The 19,253-nt window shown below is 41.2% G+C and overlaps 1 protein-coding gene across 1 annotated transcript in view; it reads right to left on the reverse strand.

The window, feature by feature from the left end:
• Positions 1-1,044: 1,044 nt before the first annotated feature.
• The window catches only part of cacna2d3 (calcium channel, voltage dependent, alpha2/delta subunit 3), a gene marked incomplete at both ends in the record, with an annotated part of 62,208 nt that continues 43,999 nt past the window's right edge, over positions 1,045-19,253 (reverse strand). Inside the window, 17 exons of the mRNA XM_079844321.1 lie at positions 1,045-1,137; positions 2,253-2,338; positions 2,417-2,526; positions 4,042-4,156; positions 5,048-5,103; positions 5,194-5,234; positions 5,329-5,404; positions 9,438-9,508; positions 9,606-9,668; positions 10,002-10,046; positions 10,275-10,336; positions 10,463-10,540; positions 12,836-12,957; positions 13,085-13,180; positions 13,382-13,475; positions 14,164-14,261; positions 14,343-14,388. Of these exons, the coding sequence (XP_079700447.1) occupies positions 1,045-1,137; positions 2,253-2,338; positions 2,417-2,526; positions 4,042-4,156; positions 5,048-5,103; positions 5,194-5,234; positions 5,329-5,404; positions 9,438-9,508; positions 9,606-9,668; positions 10,002-10,046; positions 10,275-10,336; positions 10,463-10,540; positions 12,836-12,957; positions 13,085-13,180; positions 13,382-13,475; positions 14,164-14,261; positions 14,343-14,388 (1,352 nt within the window). The remainder of the gene's footprint in view (positions 1,138-2,252; positions 2,339-2,416; positions 2,527-4,041; positions 4,157-5,047; positions 5,104-5,193; positions 5,235-5,328; positions 5,405-9,437; positions 9,509-9,605; positions 9,669-10,001; positions 10,047-10,274; positions 10,337-10,462; positions 10,541-12,835; positions 12,958-13,084; positions 13,181-13,381; positions 13,476-14,163; positions 14,262-14,342; positions 14,389-19,253) is intronic.

Consider the following 19,253-nt stretch of genomic DNA (forward strand, 5'->3'; position numbering starts at 1 on the left):
ATGTACATGAACATGTTTTGTGTTGCATTTTAAGTTATTTAGTTAATGATTATTGCATTGTTTCAGTGTCTTTGTGTGTATGACCCTGTGCACCGTTTAAACATGAGTATATAGTAAATAAAAGTTGATTTTGGGAAGTCAGTTGGTATGCTAACATTATATTATTAATTAAATATACAGTTTTACATTTACAATATACAAGCACAAATATGCCGTAACGTAAACACTGCAAACACTCTCACAATATTTTTTGCTGCCGCTTTTTACCTTAAATGTAAGCTGTGCACTGATAAAGCTATGATATATAAATAATGTCAGATTTTATTGCTTTCATGACTAGTGCTAACATTCAAGTTGAGAGAAATGAGAGATCTCTGACTTATTATAACCCAAAGATTACAAATAGTGCAGAGAATTGAATTAAATGACAGAAAACTGATGGAAAATATGTTTTTATTTACATAACATGGCTTTCCTTTGATGTAAAGGGAATACGCAATTAAGTTATTTTCCAAGTACTTTTTTAGGCAGGCAAAACTTATAAAGTTTGTGAAGAATCCACATCTCATCTTTTGATGACAATGTATGCTATTCTTACAAACAGCACTGTGAAATATTCCTATTTTGTCACGTCATGCATCTTAAGACTTCAAATGAAATGCCGAATCAATCTGAGAAGCAGGCAAATAATAATTATATAAATTACATTTCTGCTGAGTTTTGGTCTGTGCTTAACAGTACAGATTAAGACTAAAGTTGAGTGTATGAAAGAACCTTGAAGAACAGCTACAGGGACTGCGGTTAGCTGTGACGGCTCGTGGCGGCCACTCATATCCAGGTATTCACTGGTCCACATGTAAGAATAAAACACTCAGCACATTCTAACACTGTCTTTGACGGTAATAAATATCATCTATCTTCAGTAATCCAGACATCACTAAGATGATTTTGTCTCAGTGGACAGAGACTTCATGTTTGGCGGAAGCAAGGCTCTCTGATTTGAGTGTATAGTAAGCCTAATGGGTCAGGGCAAGGGGTCAGAGGTCACCTGCTGACCAGGAATGACAAAACTGGGAATAAAATGGCTACCACTGGAAAACTCAAAGAACTCGCTGATCCACATTCCATAGCGTTTTCCTGTTGGGAAAATAAATAGTTACTGTTAGCAAGCACAAAGAAAAACTCATTTGGTAGAGTATTAAAGGTGCAGTATGTGTGTAATATTGACATCTAGCGGTTGAAATGGGGACATGCAGTCCAAATTCAAAATATTGGAGCAATGCCCCTTCCTCCTCAGACTCCACACTCACACAGGTTTCCAGATTGAGGAAGCACAACAAGAACAAGTGCAACTGATAACAGTGATCCTGTTTTCCGCCAACTGCCAACCTGGGGTGTCGAAATACTAATTGTGTAAATTGGCAGTGGGCGGGATCAGGGGATCACCCAGACCAAAACAAAAACAGACATTCCTAACTGGAATGCCTATTTCAAAGTAGAATAATTGGCATTAGCAAACTATTTGAACTTAACACTAAAAGTCATGACCACACACATACATTTACACACTTTACAGATTCAACTTTCAGCTACAAAATGACTCAAAATGAGATGAAGGCCTGCAAGAGTTGTATAATTGAAGAGTGAATGGCCCACTAAAACTTTTTGAGTGTACTTCCTTTCAGTCATGATGTGGATAAGCATTATACATTCAGATTGAATGGGGTTCTACCCACATAAGCACACTAGAAACTTTACTATTTATACAACATAACGCTAGCGTGACTCTTGAGTCCAGGGGAGTGAGGTTTACACGTACAGCTCTTACTAGCCTACGTCCGTTTCATCTGGGTCCCCGACCAAAGATTTTTCCAAGTCGTTCATTTAAGCCATTAGTCGAATAATCACCTTTTTAGGGTCCTCCTTTACCCTCCCGAAATGATCCCACACTTTGGATTTCCAATTACCACACAAGTAAAAAAAAGACAATTACACGCGAACCAGCCGTGTTAATGATCTTTCTGTCATGGAATGTTTGACATTGCTACTTCCTGTGGAGTTTTTTATTTCTGCGACCAATCGACCGGTTAAACTTCTCACGTTTGGTCTACTACTAAGGGGAAGTCCTACTAGGTCTACTTTTTTTTAAACCCATTTATTTTATATATTTAAAATAAAATGATGGTGATGAAGTGCATCTATGATATGGTTATTATATATAATACACACAAACAAAAACACTCTCTCTGTACCTCTGGATGAAATGGATGACAGGACTGTGGCCGTCTGCGGTCCTTTTGAAACTTCAGTCTGTCGCACTTCAGAGACTCATTATGTGCTCAGAGGTCAAGGCTGATAATTATACAAACACTCTTGTTAAACAAGCTAATGTTTTTAGTTTATGAAAGGATATAAATGATCTCAATGGGCTCCATGGTAACCGGAGGGGCGGAACCACAGACACATTTATTCTCAACAACCACCATGAACAGGTTACTACTGGGAATCTGCTGAATCACAAACGTCCTGAGTGGGGAAACACACACAGATATGAAGAAGTGAATTTCTTGTACACAGTAGCTCTAAAAGTACTTTTCATTTGCCTGACGACAAATGCAGGTCTGTCCTATTTTTTTTTCTTCAAAAGTTTAGAAACCAAATATAAATGTACAATACATTTCTGCACATCAAGGTTAAAAATGAAACATCCAAACACTAAAACATGGCTATATTGTTAAAGTCACCATGAAATCAAAATTGACGGTTCTTGTTTTCATGGATTATTGCAGTATTCTTAATACATGCGCCCTCATAATACTTAATCAAAATAACTTCCTCTCCCTCTTGCAGCTCATCTCTTCTCTTCTCTGATGATGTGTTCACTGCCGTGAGGGCGGGGCTACCTGTCACTCACATGAGATCCACCAATAGCAAACCACAACCATCCAATCAATTCCCCATGGACAAAATCAAGTCTCGCCCCACATTTTTCTTGTTCGAGAAGCCTTTCCCCTTAGATAAACATCATAATAGGGAAGAAAAGACTATTGAAACTTGCCGACTTTAACAAAATCATATAATTAATTATCTCTAAATATACAGGATATCTCTAAATACACATTATCTTTATCTAATCTGTATATGTTTAATCTAAATAATATCTTAATATTATCTATAATAAACAGCTTTTGTGATATTCTTTATAAATATGCCTCATTCCGATCATTAATGATATGCCTCATATCATTTCATATACTGTTTATTTCCGATAACACTCATTATTGTCTGCATGACATTTAGCCACACACAACACTTTGTCAGAAATAAAGATGTGAGAAACAGTGAAGCGCAGCTCTGCTTAATGCTGTCAGATCATGCTATCTTTACACAATCATATTTAGGTGTCAAGCTCCCACTGAGGGCAAAATAACCACATACAGACTAAAACAGCTTTCAGCAGAAAGGAGTCAGTTATGTGGCACAAAGTTGAGTCTCTCACAGTTCTAAACAGACACTATTTACTTAGAAGCATGACGGTAACAAAAAGTGTTTTTGTCATATGTTCACATCTTGTATATTAAATATTTTTACTTTCTATTTTATACTTTATGTTAAATATATGTGCCATATAGGTCGGATTAGAAGAGTATTAAGAATTTTGATAACATTTATAATTAACTAAACATATTACTAATCAACATGTTTTCATGTTATACATTTATAATTTTAAGATCACAAAGTGTTTTTATAAAGTGCTAGCAGGTGTGTTTAATGGCACTTCAGCTGTTGCTTGACTGATAACTTTAGTGAGAGGAGCTAAAGTGCATTTTCACAAAGCAAATGCTATCATAGCAGCCTTTTTAATCCATATCACTTTAAAGACAGCACAATGTGTCATCAGAACATGCAAATGTGTTAGTGTTGCAACTTCAACTCACATCAGTATCGTTTCAAAGTCATTTGTGTTTGCCACTTTCACTCATTTATGCTGTGCATTATAAATAAGCATGGACCCTCATAGATATACACAGATGTTCTCACCGAATACAGCCATTACAGTCAATGTTCCCTGTGGTTTCTTTGATGGTGCGTTCAGAGACAAAGGCTGGGTATTCTGTGTCACATGGCACCATCATTGTCCTCTGAGCTCTCTGGGCTGCACACATGAAAAAAGTTAAACTCAACAATCTGCTTTAATGCACATCTCAATGTATATTATCATGCTCTAGACTTAAAACACACTCAATTATATATATATATAGTTCTAGTTCACTATATAGTTCAGTCAATAAACTCTAGAGGCATGCAATCTGCAAGCAATCCTCCAGCAATGAGATTGCTTGTTCAACATTTAAATAGTCTGGTTTGTTGCTTGCTGTGAACGATGCAGCGTGCTTTCAGAGTTACCTCGTACCTCTCCCAGCTCCACCTGCCTAGATCTGCTATGGGATTTATGTATGTCTTTTTTTTCAGCAGCATATCTTTCATGCTCACAGCAGCTTGTCAATGTATCTATTAGCAAGCAATAGCAAGTCCATACTTGCTCTGCAGCAGCAGCGTAGTAGATCTAGTCCGCCAAGACCAAATAAATGAACACTGCCATATTTAATATCGTGCTAAAACTATAAAATGATTTTTTTCCCCCCAAACAAACAAACAAATAAATATTTATGTTGGGAAAAAATCTTGTTACTAAAATACAGTAACTATGGACAAAATTATCTTTAGAATTAGCTACCATGAAATACTTTCCCTAATTTACAACTGAAAGAATATATCTTTATTAATATGTATTATAATATATTGTTTTTGGTCTGCATTATGGTCATGATAGCCGACATGACAGTGTACATAAACTACATTTCCTGCTATGTGTGATTAATATGCCATCACACTACAGATGAATCGAGATTTATAGTCCTTTATTAGTCCTTTATTAGATTAAAATCTAATATCTATTATACATCATGTGGAAGAAATGGAAAATAACAAGGGCATGCTCACAGGAGCATGTAACCCCATTAACATGTCATATATGGACTGATACCGTTGACTGTCGAGTCCCAGTTCCACCAGCTATACAGGTTAAACTCCAGCAGAAATCTGTGATAAAGAAGCATTCTCATTCAGAAACACAGACTGAAAAACCCAAGCTGACAATAATAATTATAAAGCAAAAGGGTTATATCTCACATGACAAGTTCTGTCAAGAGCCATTTCACAGTGGTGAAGGGCTGAAAAGAAGAGCGCAGCATGTCAATGGAGACAGGAAATAGAATCCAGAGGCACTGAAGTCAAACACTATAGCACAGATGATGGCGTACTCACATCCAGTAAAGTGCGTGCGCTGTCACTGCTGCCTGCAAACTCTTTACAGAGAGCCTGATAGTCATACAAATTAATCCTAGCAGGAACAAAAGCAGAAGTAGATTTACTACTAAACTCAACCCCAGGTTAAAGCCAGAGGATTTAGAGTAATGTTGCTGTTTGAGCATGAAAAAGGTCTGAAAAAGTTTCTGAACAATTGTAAGTTGTCTCAATTGTAGTTTTCTTCTGTGAATGTACACGCAACAATATTCCAACTTTAAATAATTCCTTCCCATGGCATAGCCTATACAAAAATAAATAAATAAAGGGGGCGAGGCCTGGTTAAGTTGAGTTAGTAGTGTGTTGAAACTCCTAGGCTGCATCCGAAATCACATATTTCCCTACTTTATAGCAGGCGAAAAACAGTATTTGACAAATAAAAATGTCCGAATTCACAGTACTCATAAAAGAGTAGGCAAAAAGTAGCTGGATGACCTACAACTTCATGTGAGATTCTGAAGTGTGCCACGGGAGATTTTATGATTGGCAGTGAAGCGACGTAACTGACACTGGTAGGTCACATGATAATGACAACATGGTGAATGTAGTACGTCCAGATTATATTCATACTACACACACTCAGGTGCTGGTACAGGTGCTGGTCATATAATTAGAATATCATTAAAAAGTTGATTTATTTCACTAATTCTATTCAAAAAGTGAAACTCGTATATTATATTCATTCATTACACACAGACTGATATATTTCAAATGTTTATTTATTTTAATTTTGATGATTATAACTGACAACTAAGGAAAATCCCAAATTCAGTATCTTAGAAAATTAGAATATTGTGAAAAGGTTCAATATTGAAGACACCTGGTGCCACACTCTAATCAGCTAATTAACTCAAAACACCTGCAAAGGCCTTTAAATGGTCTCTCAGTCTAGTTCTGTAGGCAACACAATCATGGGAAAGACTGCTGACTTGACAGTTGTCCAAAAGACGACCATTGACACTTTGCACAAGGAGGGCAGGACACAAAAGGTAATTGCAAAAGAGGCTGGCTGTTCACAGAGCTCCTGTGTCCAAGCACATTAATAGAGAGGTGAAGGGAAGGAAAAGATGTGGTAGAAAAAAGTGTACAAGCAATAGGGATAACCGCATCCTAGAGAAAATTGTGAAACAAAACCCATTCAAAAATGTGAGGGAGATTCACAAAGAGTGGACTGCAGCTGGAGTCAGTGCTTCAAGAACCACTACGCACAGACATATGCAAGACATGGGTTTCAGCTGTCGCATTCCTTGTGTCAAGCCACTCTTGAACAACAGACAGCACCAGAAGCGTCTCGCCTGGGCTAAAGAAAAAAGGACGGGACTGCTGCTGAGTGGTCCAAAGTTATGTTCTCTGATGAAAGTAAATTTTGCATTTCCTTTGGAAATCAGGGTCCCAGAGGGAAGAGAGGAGAGGCACACAATCGACGTTGCTTGAGGTCCAGTGTAAAGTTTCCACAGTCAGTGATGGTTTGGGGTGCCATGTCATCTGCTGGTGTTGGTCTACTGTGTTTTCTGAGGTCCAAGGTCAACGCAGCTGTATACCAGGAAGTTTTAGAGCACTTCATGCTTCCTGCTGCTGACCAACTTTATGGAGATGCAGATTTCATTTTCCAACAGGACAGGACCTGCACACAGTGCCAAAGCAACCAGCACCTGGTTTAAGGACCATGCTCGCCTGACCTTTTGTGAAGAGAAAGATGTGATATGCCAGACCCAACAATACAGAAGAGCGGAAGGCCACTATCAGAGCAACCTGGGCTCTCATAACACCTGAGCAGTGCCACAGAATGATCGACTTCATGCCACGCCGCATTGCTGCAGTAATTCAGGCAAAAGGAGCCCCAACTAATTTATTGAGTGCTGTACATGCTCGTACTTTTTATGTTCATACTTTTCAGTTGGCCAAGATTTCTAAAAATCCTTTCTTTGTATTGGTCTTAAGCAATATTCTAATTTTCTGAGATACTGAATTTGGGATTTTCCTTAGTTGTCAGTTATAATCATCAAAATTAAAAGAAATAAACATTTGAAATATATCAGTCTGTGTGTAATGAATGAATATAATATACAAGTTTCACTTTTTGAATGGAATTAGTGAAATAAATCAACTTTTTGATGATATTCTAATTATATGACCAGCACCTGTATAGAATGTACTTTTTTAACGGTCGTAAAGTATTTACAAAGTAGTACCTACTCAAGAGAGCATGCAATTTCGGACGCAGCCCTGGTTATGGTAAAGGAGTGACATTTCTGAAACATGCTCGAAGAAGTTGACTAGTTGCAACAAACTGGTCCAGCCAGCCAATCAGAGCGCATTGTGCTTTTCAGAAGGAGGGGCTTCATAGAGACTGAAACTAAACAGAGCATTACAGGCAGTTTGGGAAGAGACATGCTGCAACAATGTCAAATATGAAAAAAATCATGTTAAGCATGAAAACCAATTTCCAAAAACAAGATCAAGACTTTGAAAAGGGCATTATATTGACTATTTAATTCTTGTATTTTTGAAAGTTTAACGCCACTTCCGACACTGCATTTGGCGCCATATTTTAGTGCTAAGTTTAAATTGTGAAACAACATGGTGCTAAAATGGATTGACAACCAATCTTATGCTGCGTTCACACCGAACGTGAATAGAGTGTCTGGCGCAAGTGATTTCCATGTTAAGTCAATGGAAAGGCGTGTTGACGCGCGTCTGGAGGTCCTGCGGCGCGATAGATGCGTTTCGCGCGGCGTGATGGACGCGATTATGCCTCATTCGCGCGCCCAATTCGCGCGAATTGAGCATCTTGAGTGATACGCGCATTATTCGCAAGTGCTGTTTTTTGTGCATTCACGCGTTTGAAGCGAATTCACGAAATAAAAAATCTGAACTTTGGTGTCAATTCGCGCCGCGTTAACCAATCAGGAGCCTGCTCGCTGCTGTCACATGTTAAAGTGACATGATGAGAAACCCTGCATAATTAAAAAATACTACTATTGTGTCACACTTTTTCAGGTGAGAATGTAGTTGTTTAAAGCTCAAATCCGTGGTTTATTTATAAAGAGAGCGCCTATTTAAAAAAATGATCTTGTGTTTTTGGAGTTGTGAGATCCAGGCGATCACCGGGCGCTCAGCGCTCATTAACCCCGGCGAGAGCAGGCTTTCCTCGGCTAGTCCTTCTGCCGTCTGCCGCTGGCTCTGATGTCCTGTAGTGGTTCGTCTTGTGTGGATCTAACGGGCGATCTTTGGTGTCATGAATCTATAATTTGTTGTCTGCCAAATCATTTTGACTGAGGGCAAAGTTTAAAATGTTTTAAGGATATTTAAATATACATGCAGTGAAGATAATGTAGGAGTTGTCTGGACCACATGTGAGTGGCTATTAATGTTTAATATAAATTTTTAATGAAAATGAAAAGAGGCAGAGTGGTGTTTTATGACTTATTTCTCCTGGAGCGCCTTGAACGCGCGTCTATTTCGCTTCAAACGCTCAATTTATACGAATGGATTTAAAATGTTCAAGCGTCCAACTAGACGCGGTAGACGCGATTTTGCCGCTCTATTCGCGTTTGGTGTGAACACAGCATTAAGCTAAACAATGCAGGCCTCATTAAATATTTATGAAGTAAAACATCAGATTTATTTTTTTTAAATCTTAATATCACTCAATTTAGAAAGGTTTTTGCTTAAGACAAGAAAAAACTATTTGCCAATAGGATAAGAAAAATAATTCAGGATATATTCTCTAAAGACAACAGGACAAATAATCAATTTATCTTTTTTTATGAATGTTTAATGATGAAAAGTGATGAAGAGATATGAATATTTTTTTTATAGATATTAAAACAGGTTGCATACTCGTTGCATGCTGTACTTGTCCAACCAGACTCATTAACCTCATAAATATGCAAATAAGAGTGTTTACACTGGGTTTACAGTGAAACATCTTGAAGACTGACTATGCAGGTTAATTAATTTGACAAACTAATTACAAACCCACGGTTAAAATATGAACAGTGTATACTTTCATCTATCTGTGTGTGTGTGTGTGTGTGTGTGTGTGTGTGTGTGCTTTCATCTCTCACTTCTTAAATGAGCCCATCAGAAGCAGTTTGTTCATGACAGCTCCTTCCACTTCTCCAAAGAAGAGGTTTGTCTGTGGGAAACACATTATGGACAGTCATAGTCTCCATTTCATATCAATATTAGTGAATGGCAGTATGTAATGTATGTAAACTGTCCATATGCAATACCTGAGAAGTGTCTTCAGAGACCAGGATGAAGCCATTGTTGTCTATGAGATAGCATTTAATGTCCTAATATGAGCGATAAAGGTAGAATATTTTGTTAAACCTCCACTGAACTTTTCAGAGCATATTTTCAGTTACATTTTAAAATGTATTTTCAGGCCAAATGCAACAAAACAGCAAACTAATATGCATTTTATATCTTTTTATACCAAAGCCATTAATAAAAGACATAGAATTTAAAATAGAAATGCTATAAGGCATTGTCCTCTGTCATTTATCTAGCAAGTCTGTCATGTTCCAGAAATGCCCATTGTATAATGAGTATGTGGAGAATACAGGCCATTTTATGAGCTCCATCATTGAAAATATGGCCAAAGGCAGAGAAACAGTCACATTTACCTCATTATCACAGCTGATGGTACATTTGCCATCCAGAGCATTACACTGCGTGGAGTGGACAGATGCAATGGCAAAGACATGAAGCAAATGCATACATTAATGTTATTTATATACAGATACGTTTATCTAGCATGGTCTCTTGTACATTATTTCTCATAAACAGTGCTCTTATGCAGCAGCTAATAATACACGGTTCAACACATCAGTTGTAGAAGGTCTGGTCTGATAAATATATATTTTTATATTCTCATGAGCATATATTTCTGTGCTTACCTGCCGACTGGCTGTCCAAAATTTCCTCTGAAAGAATTCCAGCTTCATTTGAATTCCCACAGCTTTGGGTGTCATAAAAACACATTTAATATAATATAGCTGTGCTCAGTGCATTTTAGCCAACAATATGTTTAAAAAACAATATATTATGATATAATCACATTGCTCCAAAATAATAAAACATGTACCTGCCACTATAGGAGACTTCCTGTCATCAAGTAGTTGGATAGCAGTGCTTGCCAAAACCACACTCTTATTTTCACCTCCTTTAAAAGAAATATCACAAATGAACACAAATGCCCTTATAGTATGTACATCAATGAACATTAAATCTGAAAAAAATGATAGAAGTAATGATTCTCAACTGCTGGTTTATGACCCAAACATGGCTTGCAGGTCTGTTCTGAGGGGTAAAGCAATGCTAATAAATACAAATATTAAACTAACCATATAATCATATATAATTATGAAAGCAAAATTAGCAGGCTTAAGAACTTCCATATCTATTTTAGCTGTCGTCAAAGTTTACATGTCCAATAAAAATGTGCTATTAGGTGCAAATTCATTTCTCACTTGGTACAAAGTAGTTCAGTTAGACCGATGCCAACATGGACAGGTCAAATGAGTATTTAAAAAATGAACAAAAATACAAAAGGTAATAGAAAATATGGTATATAATACTGGTTCATAATGAAATTCCAATGTTGAATGTTTTGTTTGGAAATTTTTTGTGATGGGATATCCACTGGATCCGGAAGCTATATCCATTCCTCTAAAAGACATGTCATAACCACTAGAGGGCATCATTTATTTACATAAATGTTTATAAGCACACATCTATTAAGAGCAGCTCCTTCGTTTGCATATTCAGATCAAAAGCTGCATGGATTGAAACAAACACTCGGTTAGATGATAAAACAGAGCTCATTTATAGCGGTACAGGCAGATGAGGGAGAGTGTTTGATCAGAGAGAGTTGGGAGATCAGCGCTGTCTGTGATAAGGAGCCCAAGAGCTGTTGAGTGGGATGTAATGATCCTGATCTGTCTCTCTCTCTCTCACACACACACACATACGTTGCGTGAACATAAAAGTAGGGCACATTAATTACAGGCGAAGGAAAGAGAGATAAGCAGGCAGTCTGTGTGAGGAAAGTAGTACAGTGCAGCTAGAGTAATAAACCGCACTGATGCGCTATTACATCAACAGTATCCAGCTTTCATTAGACGGACATTTATTAGTGTGTCATAAAACTGTAATTCTGAAGATCCACCTGAAATACGAGTGAGTGAAATTATCTTTGCAAAACTAGTCAGTTGTAGGATATGCTAAAAACGTGGTGGAGCAATGGGTGAGTATTAGTATTAAACATATTGAAATCTAACAAAATATACTTAGTTAACATATTTAAAATAAATATATTTAATATTTAATAAATGTAAATACATTTTCATAAATATATATATATATATATATATATATATATTATATATATATATATATATATATATATATATATATATATATATATATATATATATATATATACACACACCGATCAGGCATTACATTATGACCACCCTCCTAATATTGTGTTGGTCCCCCTTTTGCTACCAAAACAGCCCTGACCCGTCGAGGCATGGACTCCATAGACCCCAGAAGGTGTGCTGTGGTATCTGGCACCAAGATGTTAGCAGCACATCCTTTAAGTCCTGTAAGTTGCGAGGTGGGGCCTCCATGGATCAGACTTTAATGTTCAGCACATCCCACAGATACTCGATTGGATTGAGATCTGGGGAATTTGGAGGCCAAGTCAACACCTCAAACTCGTACTCCTCAAACCATTCCTGAACCATTTTTTGCTTTCAGCATGGGCACCCTGACTGGTCTGCGGCTATGCAGCCCCATACGCAACAAACTGTGATGCACTGTGTATTCTGACCAGCATTAACTTCTTGAGCAATTTGAGCTACAGTAGCTTGTCTGTTTGATCGGATCACACGGGCCAGCCTTCGCTACCCACATGCATCAATGAGCCTTGGCCACCCATGACCCTGTCGCCAGTTCACCACTGTTCCTTCCTTGGAGCAGTTTTGATAGACACTGACCACTGCAGACCGGGAACACCCCACAAGAGCTGCAGTTTTGGAGATGCTCTGAATTTGGCCCTTGTCAAACTCGCTCAAATCCTCACACTTGCCCATTTTTCCTGTTTCTAATACATCAACTTTGAGGACAAAATGTTCACTTGCTGCCTAATATCCCACCCACTAACAGGTGCCGCGATGAAGAGATAATCAGTGTTATTCACCTTCACCTATATACACAAACACACATCATTTTTTAATTTTCACAACAACAAAAAAAACAGTTTTTCCTGAAAACGTGACTGCAATGGATAAAATCATACACTGAAGTGTAATTATAATGAAATTAATGTTAACTGAATTCTAACAAATTTTAATAATCATTAAGTGCTTTTTTGGTGCACGGAGTCATCCTTAAATGCTTATGGTGCATGACATGAAAACTTTGGATGTGTTGTTGTACTTGAGCATCATACCTGAACTGAAGGGAATGGAGTACACGAATGTGCCGGGCACCTGCTCTGCGGCTCTTTTATACCACAGAGGAAAGTGATCTGCGTTAAAGACGCCCTCCCTGTCTTCAGCGGTGAGGAAATCTCTGCAAACACATGCAACCATAGAGGATACTTTACTTCATCATTTATGCTTATTGAGGCTTTTTAATTGGCTAGTGTAATAAGATCAGAATCCGGCGTCATTAGTCGATCATTTGCATTAGGACTCACTGATTGGTCAGCTGTTCGGGAACCACAAACAGGTTGGTTCTGGAAAGACCGGTGCGAGTGCCGAGGAAAGCGATCTCAACCCCTTTATCAGAGTTCCTGTTAATAAAAACAAACAAAAAACAGTTTTAGACAAGACTGCCTCTAACATGAACAAAGCTTTCCTGCCCAGTCAACCAACACCATTCACCAAAAAACTATAAACTGCAAGAGACAGACAGAGGGTGGAACGTGGTTGGTCTAATAAAGAATGAAATATAGCTATTTAAAAATTAATTTAGAGTAAAAGTCTAAACCCACTCAGACTTATTGAGGGCCAGTCCAGTCCAGTATGCTTCTAAGGGAGCGGTTACCACAGCATCAAACAGAACCTGCTGAATCAGCTCTCTGTCACCTACAACACAAGAGAGGACATTTACACACTCCATAATACTCATCGGACACAAACTTTAATGAGGACAGTGTTTAAACGGCAGTGGGGCGGCAGTGGCTCAGTGGTTCATGTAGGTTGTCTACAAACCGGAAGGTTGGTGGTTCGATCCCCGGTTCCACCTGACCAAGTGCCGAGGTGTCCATGAGCAAGACACCTAACCCCAGCTGCTCCCGACGAGCTGGATGGCGCCTTGCATGGCTGACACCGCCGTCGGTGTGTGAATGAGTGTGTGAATGTGAGGCAAAATGTAAAGCGCTTTGGATGGCCGTAGGTCTGTTAAAAGCGCTATATAAATGCAGTCCATTTACCATTTACCATTTAAACGACTGACGTAATTTTGTAAGCAAGGTGTAAGACCTAGATGAAGGACAATGTTGCAAAACTTTGTAAGAGCATCTGCTACTGTAAATGCTGCAGTATGATGATACGACCAATCAATTGAGCTCCTTTAACTGAAAACTGAGCTGAAAGTAAAATCGTTTCAGCGGCAGAACCACTTGATGAAAGATTATGTAGACAAACATTTCTCTTTAGAATAAAATCCACTGATGAATCGATCACAATAAGACCCGGAACATGCATTAAGAAAGTAAACAGGATAAATGTTGAGTTCATGTTGATGTGAAGGATCATCTGAAATGCTGCTCACATTTGAGGTGTGGTTTACGGCTGGTCATGTATAGTCTGATGGCCTGAACTTGACTCAGGTGAAAATGCTCATGATGCTCATCTGTGTTACAGTACGTCCTGAAACAAAAACGTAAAAAAGCAAAATATTTGAAACTATGCGATTCATATCGGTAATAGAGTGTCAATAGAGGTATTTACCATTCATCAGCAAGGGCAACATCTGGTTGCTCCAGATCATGTAGACCTAAAAAAAAAAGGTGTGGATTAGAGATTATAGAGGATTACAGATGAACGGGAGGTATCAGGAACACTCCTGGATACTTATGGAAAAATCAGAGAAAGAGGGACAGATATAAGTGACATATTATATGTCATTATATAGAAGGAATAAATAATTCAGCAAATCTGAGGTATTATAGTTAACTAAAACTAAAACCTTAATAAAACGTTTTCTTTACTTGAAATTAAGCGAACTGCAATAAAATAAAATCCAAAATATTTAATTTCAGTTTGTGGTCAAGAAAAGATTTCTTATTTTAATTTAGTCTAACTTGATGTACTAAAATAACTCAAATTAAAACTGAAGTAAAAATGAACAAACACTACACAGACATAAAAAAAAAAAAATTATAATACAAATGTCAAAAACATGCTACTAAATGCTATTAAAATTGAAATGAATCCTGGAAATATAAAAATGAAAACTAATTAAAAATGTCAATGAAAACAAATAGTTCCCTTTCGAGGGAACTCGCACTGCATCGGGACGACGCTTTGGGGATGCTCCCTTAGCATCAGCGAATCTGAAACCAGAATGCCAACTAGGCCAATCCGATTGGCGTGCGTGATGACGTCATTGTGACGGCATACCCGGAAGTATAAAAGGGGAGCTGGAACGTAATGGCGGTAGTTATTGCTCTTCAGCAAGCGCTATCTGTCAAACTGTCTGTCTATTTACTGTTGTATGTCAGTGAAAGTGTGTGATTGAAATGAAGTGTGAAAAAGTGAGAGAGTTCAAGCAGTGTGTGCATCCTTGCCCTCGCTACATGTCGGGCTCGGATACACACCTGCTGTGTGTGCACTGCCTGGGCGTTCAGCATGCTCGAGCGGCTCTCGAGGGAGCCGCTTGTGAGCATTATGAAAGCTGACGCTCAGAGTGCTCCGCTCTCGGCGTGAGCCCCGTGGATCGGTCCCGCATCCGCCGAGGCGGTGCGGCGAGGCTGGTCATGGGGCTCACGGATGGACTGTCAGCGGGACTGGGACTGCTGAGGCATTTTCCCAGTCTTTATCTGACAGTTCAGATGTTCTTCTTCCCCGTGTGGAAGCCCGCGCTGCGGCTTCTTCCCCCGGGGCGGAGGACGCGATGTGTGAGAGGTCTGATTCTGAGGAATTAGACGTACTCAGCATCGAGGCAGTCAAAGTCATAAGCACTTCTTAAATATGCAAGATTCCATCCACGCGATTGCTGGAAAAAAAAAAGGAAAAAAAGGCAGCGCGCAGGTTATGGGTCTGCAATTAATGTGAACACACGCGATCGGTGTGCATGAGATACTGGTTGGCTTGACGGACGAGTCCGTATAGTAAAATAAATCAGTATTTGTCTGATATGGCTGCATTTAAGTCTGAGGATTTAAATGAGATATTATCTGACTCTGAGGAGTTAGATATTCAGTCATTTCAGACCATGTTTCACTGTATTGTGTGACACTGTTTGGCTTTTTTCTCGAGGGATGAAAGCCAATTGTATTATGACGGCTTGAACCACGTTGCTGAGGCAACGCGGGGTCTATGAGTCCGTATAAATACAAATAAAACAGTGTCGTCTGATTAATTACGGCTACATTTAATTCTAAGGAATTAAAATTAAATATAATCTAACTTTGAGGAGTTAGATATTCAGCCTATCATTCAGACTATGTTTCACCTTATTGTGGCTGCATTTAATTCTGAGGAATTAAATTAAAATATTATCTGACTTTGAGGAGTTAGATATATTTTTTATTCAGCCTATTATTCAGATCAGGTTGCACGGGTTTGGTGATTATGATGGCATTTAATTCCGAGGAATTGAGTGTCATGTTATCCGACTTTGATAAGTTGGATACTTTAATTCTGTCACCCAAGCGTGTTTAACTTGTGAACTGGATATTCATCTAAGATGGAGCCCTCCTGAAGTTGATGTCGTTCTCGCCGCCTTGTGGCCTGCGGGACACATCAGTTTCAGGCAATTGCTAATCGCAGTGTCCGCTCTAGGGTTGTGGCCCTGTTGAGCTGCTCCCTTAGATGAGGCCCCCTGCTGGCCAGCCCCCTCTCCCGGGTAGGAGCGATCGAGGTCGCCTCCCCTGTGGAGTTTTCGGGAATCGATGCTGTGTTCCCGCCGTCTAGTACGCTTCGGGCCACATCGTTTCCCCGTGCACGCGTGCTGCACCAGCCGCCTCTAGCAAGACTTGCGGTGGTCCAGCAAACGCGTACGCACACCGAAAATCTTCCTCGATTTCGCCCTGCCGGTAAGCCGCTTCAGGGGGTCGGGGAGGAGGCTCGGTTGACACCCGAGACCGGCCTCGAGAGGCTGGTTCCCTTAGCAGATTATCTCGGCGCATGGTTATGCCTCCGAATATATCAGCTTGGGGCCTGCGACTGTAGGAAGGGGCATACAGACTGCAGTCCGGTTACCTTCCCCTGAAGTTCAGTGGGGTGGTCTGGACGGCAGTGGTCCCTGGGCAGGTTCGGGTAATGGAACAGGAAGTTCACTCCCTGTTGGTAAGGAGGCCACAGAATGTGCTCCTCCGCCAGACAGGGAGTCCGGGTTCTACAGCCAGTACTTCATAGTTCCTAAGAGGGATGGCGAGTTGCATCCAACTTTAGACCGGAGGTACTTGAATCGTTCTCTGAGGAGATTCAGATTCAAGATGCTTAGCATTTCCTCCATTGTGATTCAGATCCAGTCTGAGGACTGGTCTGTCACGATGGGTCTGAAGAGGACGCATACTTCCCTGTATCCATCCTTCTGTGTCACAGGAAGTTCCTGAGGTTCGCTTTTTGGGGCAAAGCGTACCAATATCGGGTTCTTCCAGGCGGCCTGGTCTCTAAAATGAAGCTAGGCCACAGCATCACTGTGAAGCAGTTTAAGGCTGCTGGGGCTCATTGCGGCTGCGTCCAACAGAATATATCTTGGCCTGCTGCATGAGACCCTTACAGTGGTAGCTGGGAATCAAGGGGTTTTCCTCGGGGGGGAAAACCATTCTGTATGATCAGGGTAACGCGCAGATGCCTTCGTTCCCTAGTCATATGGAAGAAACCTTGGTTTCTGTCCCAGGGGCCAGTGTTGGGAGCGTTCTGTTGCCGGTAATCCGTTTCAACAGGCGCCTCCCTCACTGGCTGGGACGTGGTTATGGGAAGTAAACCAGGTGGCTTTCCTTGAGGGGAAATCCATTCTGTATGATCAGGGTAACGCGCAGATGCCTTCGTTCCCTAGTCATATGGAAGAAACCTTGGTTTCTGTCCCAAGGGCCAGTGTTGGGAGCGTTCTGTTGCCGGGAATCCGTTTCAACAGATGCCTCCCTCACTGGCTGTGACGTGGTCATGGCGGCCGCTTTGCGAGAGGTCTGTGGGAGACCAGGCATTTCTCCTGGCACATCTACTGCCTGGAAATGCTGGCGGTCTACAAAGCTCTGAGGAGCTTTTTCCCGGACCTCCGCGGCCACCATGTACTGATACGGAGGTAAACCAGGTGGCTTTCCTTGAGGGGAAATCCATTCTGTATGATCAGGGTAACGCGCAGTGGCCTTCGTTCCCTAGTCATATGGAAGAAACCTTGGTTTCTGTCCCAAGGGCCAGTGTTGGGAGCGTCCTGTTGCCGGAAATCCGTTTCAACAGACGCCTCTCTCACTGGTTGGGGCACGGCAGGGGGGTTTGAGGTTGCGCCCTCTTTGCAGACTGGCGCATCACATCCTCCTGTGGTCCCAAGGGAAACTGTTGTCCATCAGGGCAATGTATGTCCCGGGGGTCCAAAATCAGGGAGCAGACATCCTGTCGAGGCAGGGGCTGAGGCCCGGGGAGTGGCGACTCCACCCAGAGGTGGTGGAGGCCATATGCAAGAGGTTCGGCCCAGTGGAAGTGGATCTGTTTGCGTCTCGAGAGACGTCCCACTGTCCACTGTGGTTTTCCCTCACGCATCCAGCTCCGCTGGGGCTGGATGCCATGGTGCAGACGTGGCCGAGGCTGCGTCTGTACGCATTTCCCCCGATTGCTCTGCTCCCGGGAGTCCTGGAAAGGGTCCGTCGACAGGGGGTCAGTCTACTTCTGGTAGCACCCTGTTGGCCGACTCGAGTTTGGTTCTCGGATATCATAGCTCTGCTAGCAGGTCAGCCGTGGGAGATTCCTCTGAGGAGGGATCTCCTATCTCAGGCGGCGGGTACGATATTTTACCCCCGCCCGGAGATTTGGAACCTGTGGGTCTGGCCCCTGAGGGGACCAGGTTCATAGAGGCTGGCCTATCGGCAGACGTGATAGAGACCTTACTCAGCTCCAGGGCTCCGTCTACGAGGAGACTGTACAGCTTCAAGTGGAATGTATTTTCCACTTGGTGCAGAGAACGTGAGGTGGACCCAGTTAACTGCCCAGTGGCTTCAGTGCTGGAGTTCCTCCAAGATCGTTTCTCTGCAGGGCTTACCCCGTCCACACTCAAGGTGTACGTGGCTGCCATTGCGGCTTTCCACACTCCTTTGGGTGATGGGCCTCTGGGTAGGCACCAGCTGGTTGTACAATTCCTCCGTGGGGCTCGGAGGATGAGGCCTGCGGCTCGGTCCAGAGTTCCAACCTGGGACCTGGCAGTGGTTCTCGAAGGATTGGCTGAGGCCCCCTTCGAACCATTGGAGTCGGCTGGACCAAAGGATCTGACCCTTAAGGTGGCTTTTCTCCTTGCCATTACCTCTCTCAGGAGAGTGGGAGATCTCCAGGCCTTGGCGGTAACGCCGACCTGCCTGGAGTTTGCCCCGGGAGGAGTAAAAGCCATCTTACACCCTAGGCCGGGCTACGTGCCTAAGGTGCCATCAAGGGTGGTCAGGTCATTGGTCCTGCAGGCATTTCATCCTCCGCCTCATGTGACGG

This window comes from Gobio gobio (assembly GCF_949357685.1).
Source record: "Gobio gobio genome assembly, chromosome: 19".
Lineage (NCBI taxonomy): Eukaryota > Metazoa > Chordata > Actinopteri > Cypriniformes > Gobionidae > Gobio > Gobio gobio.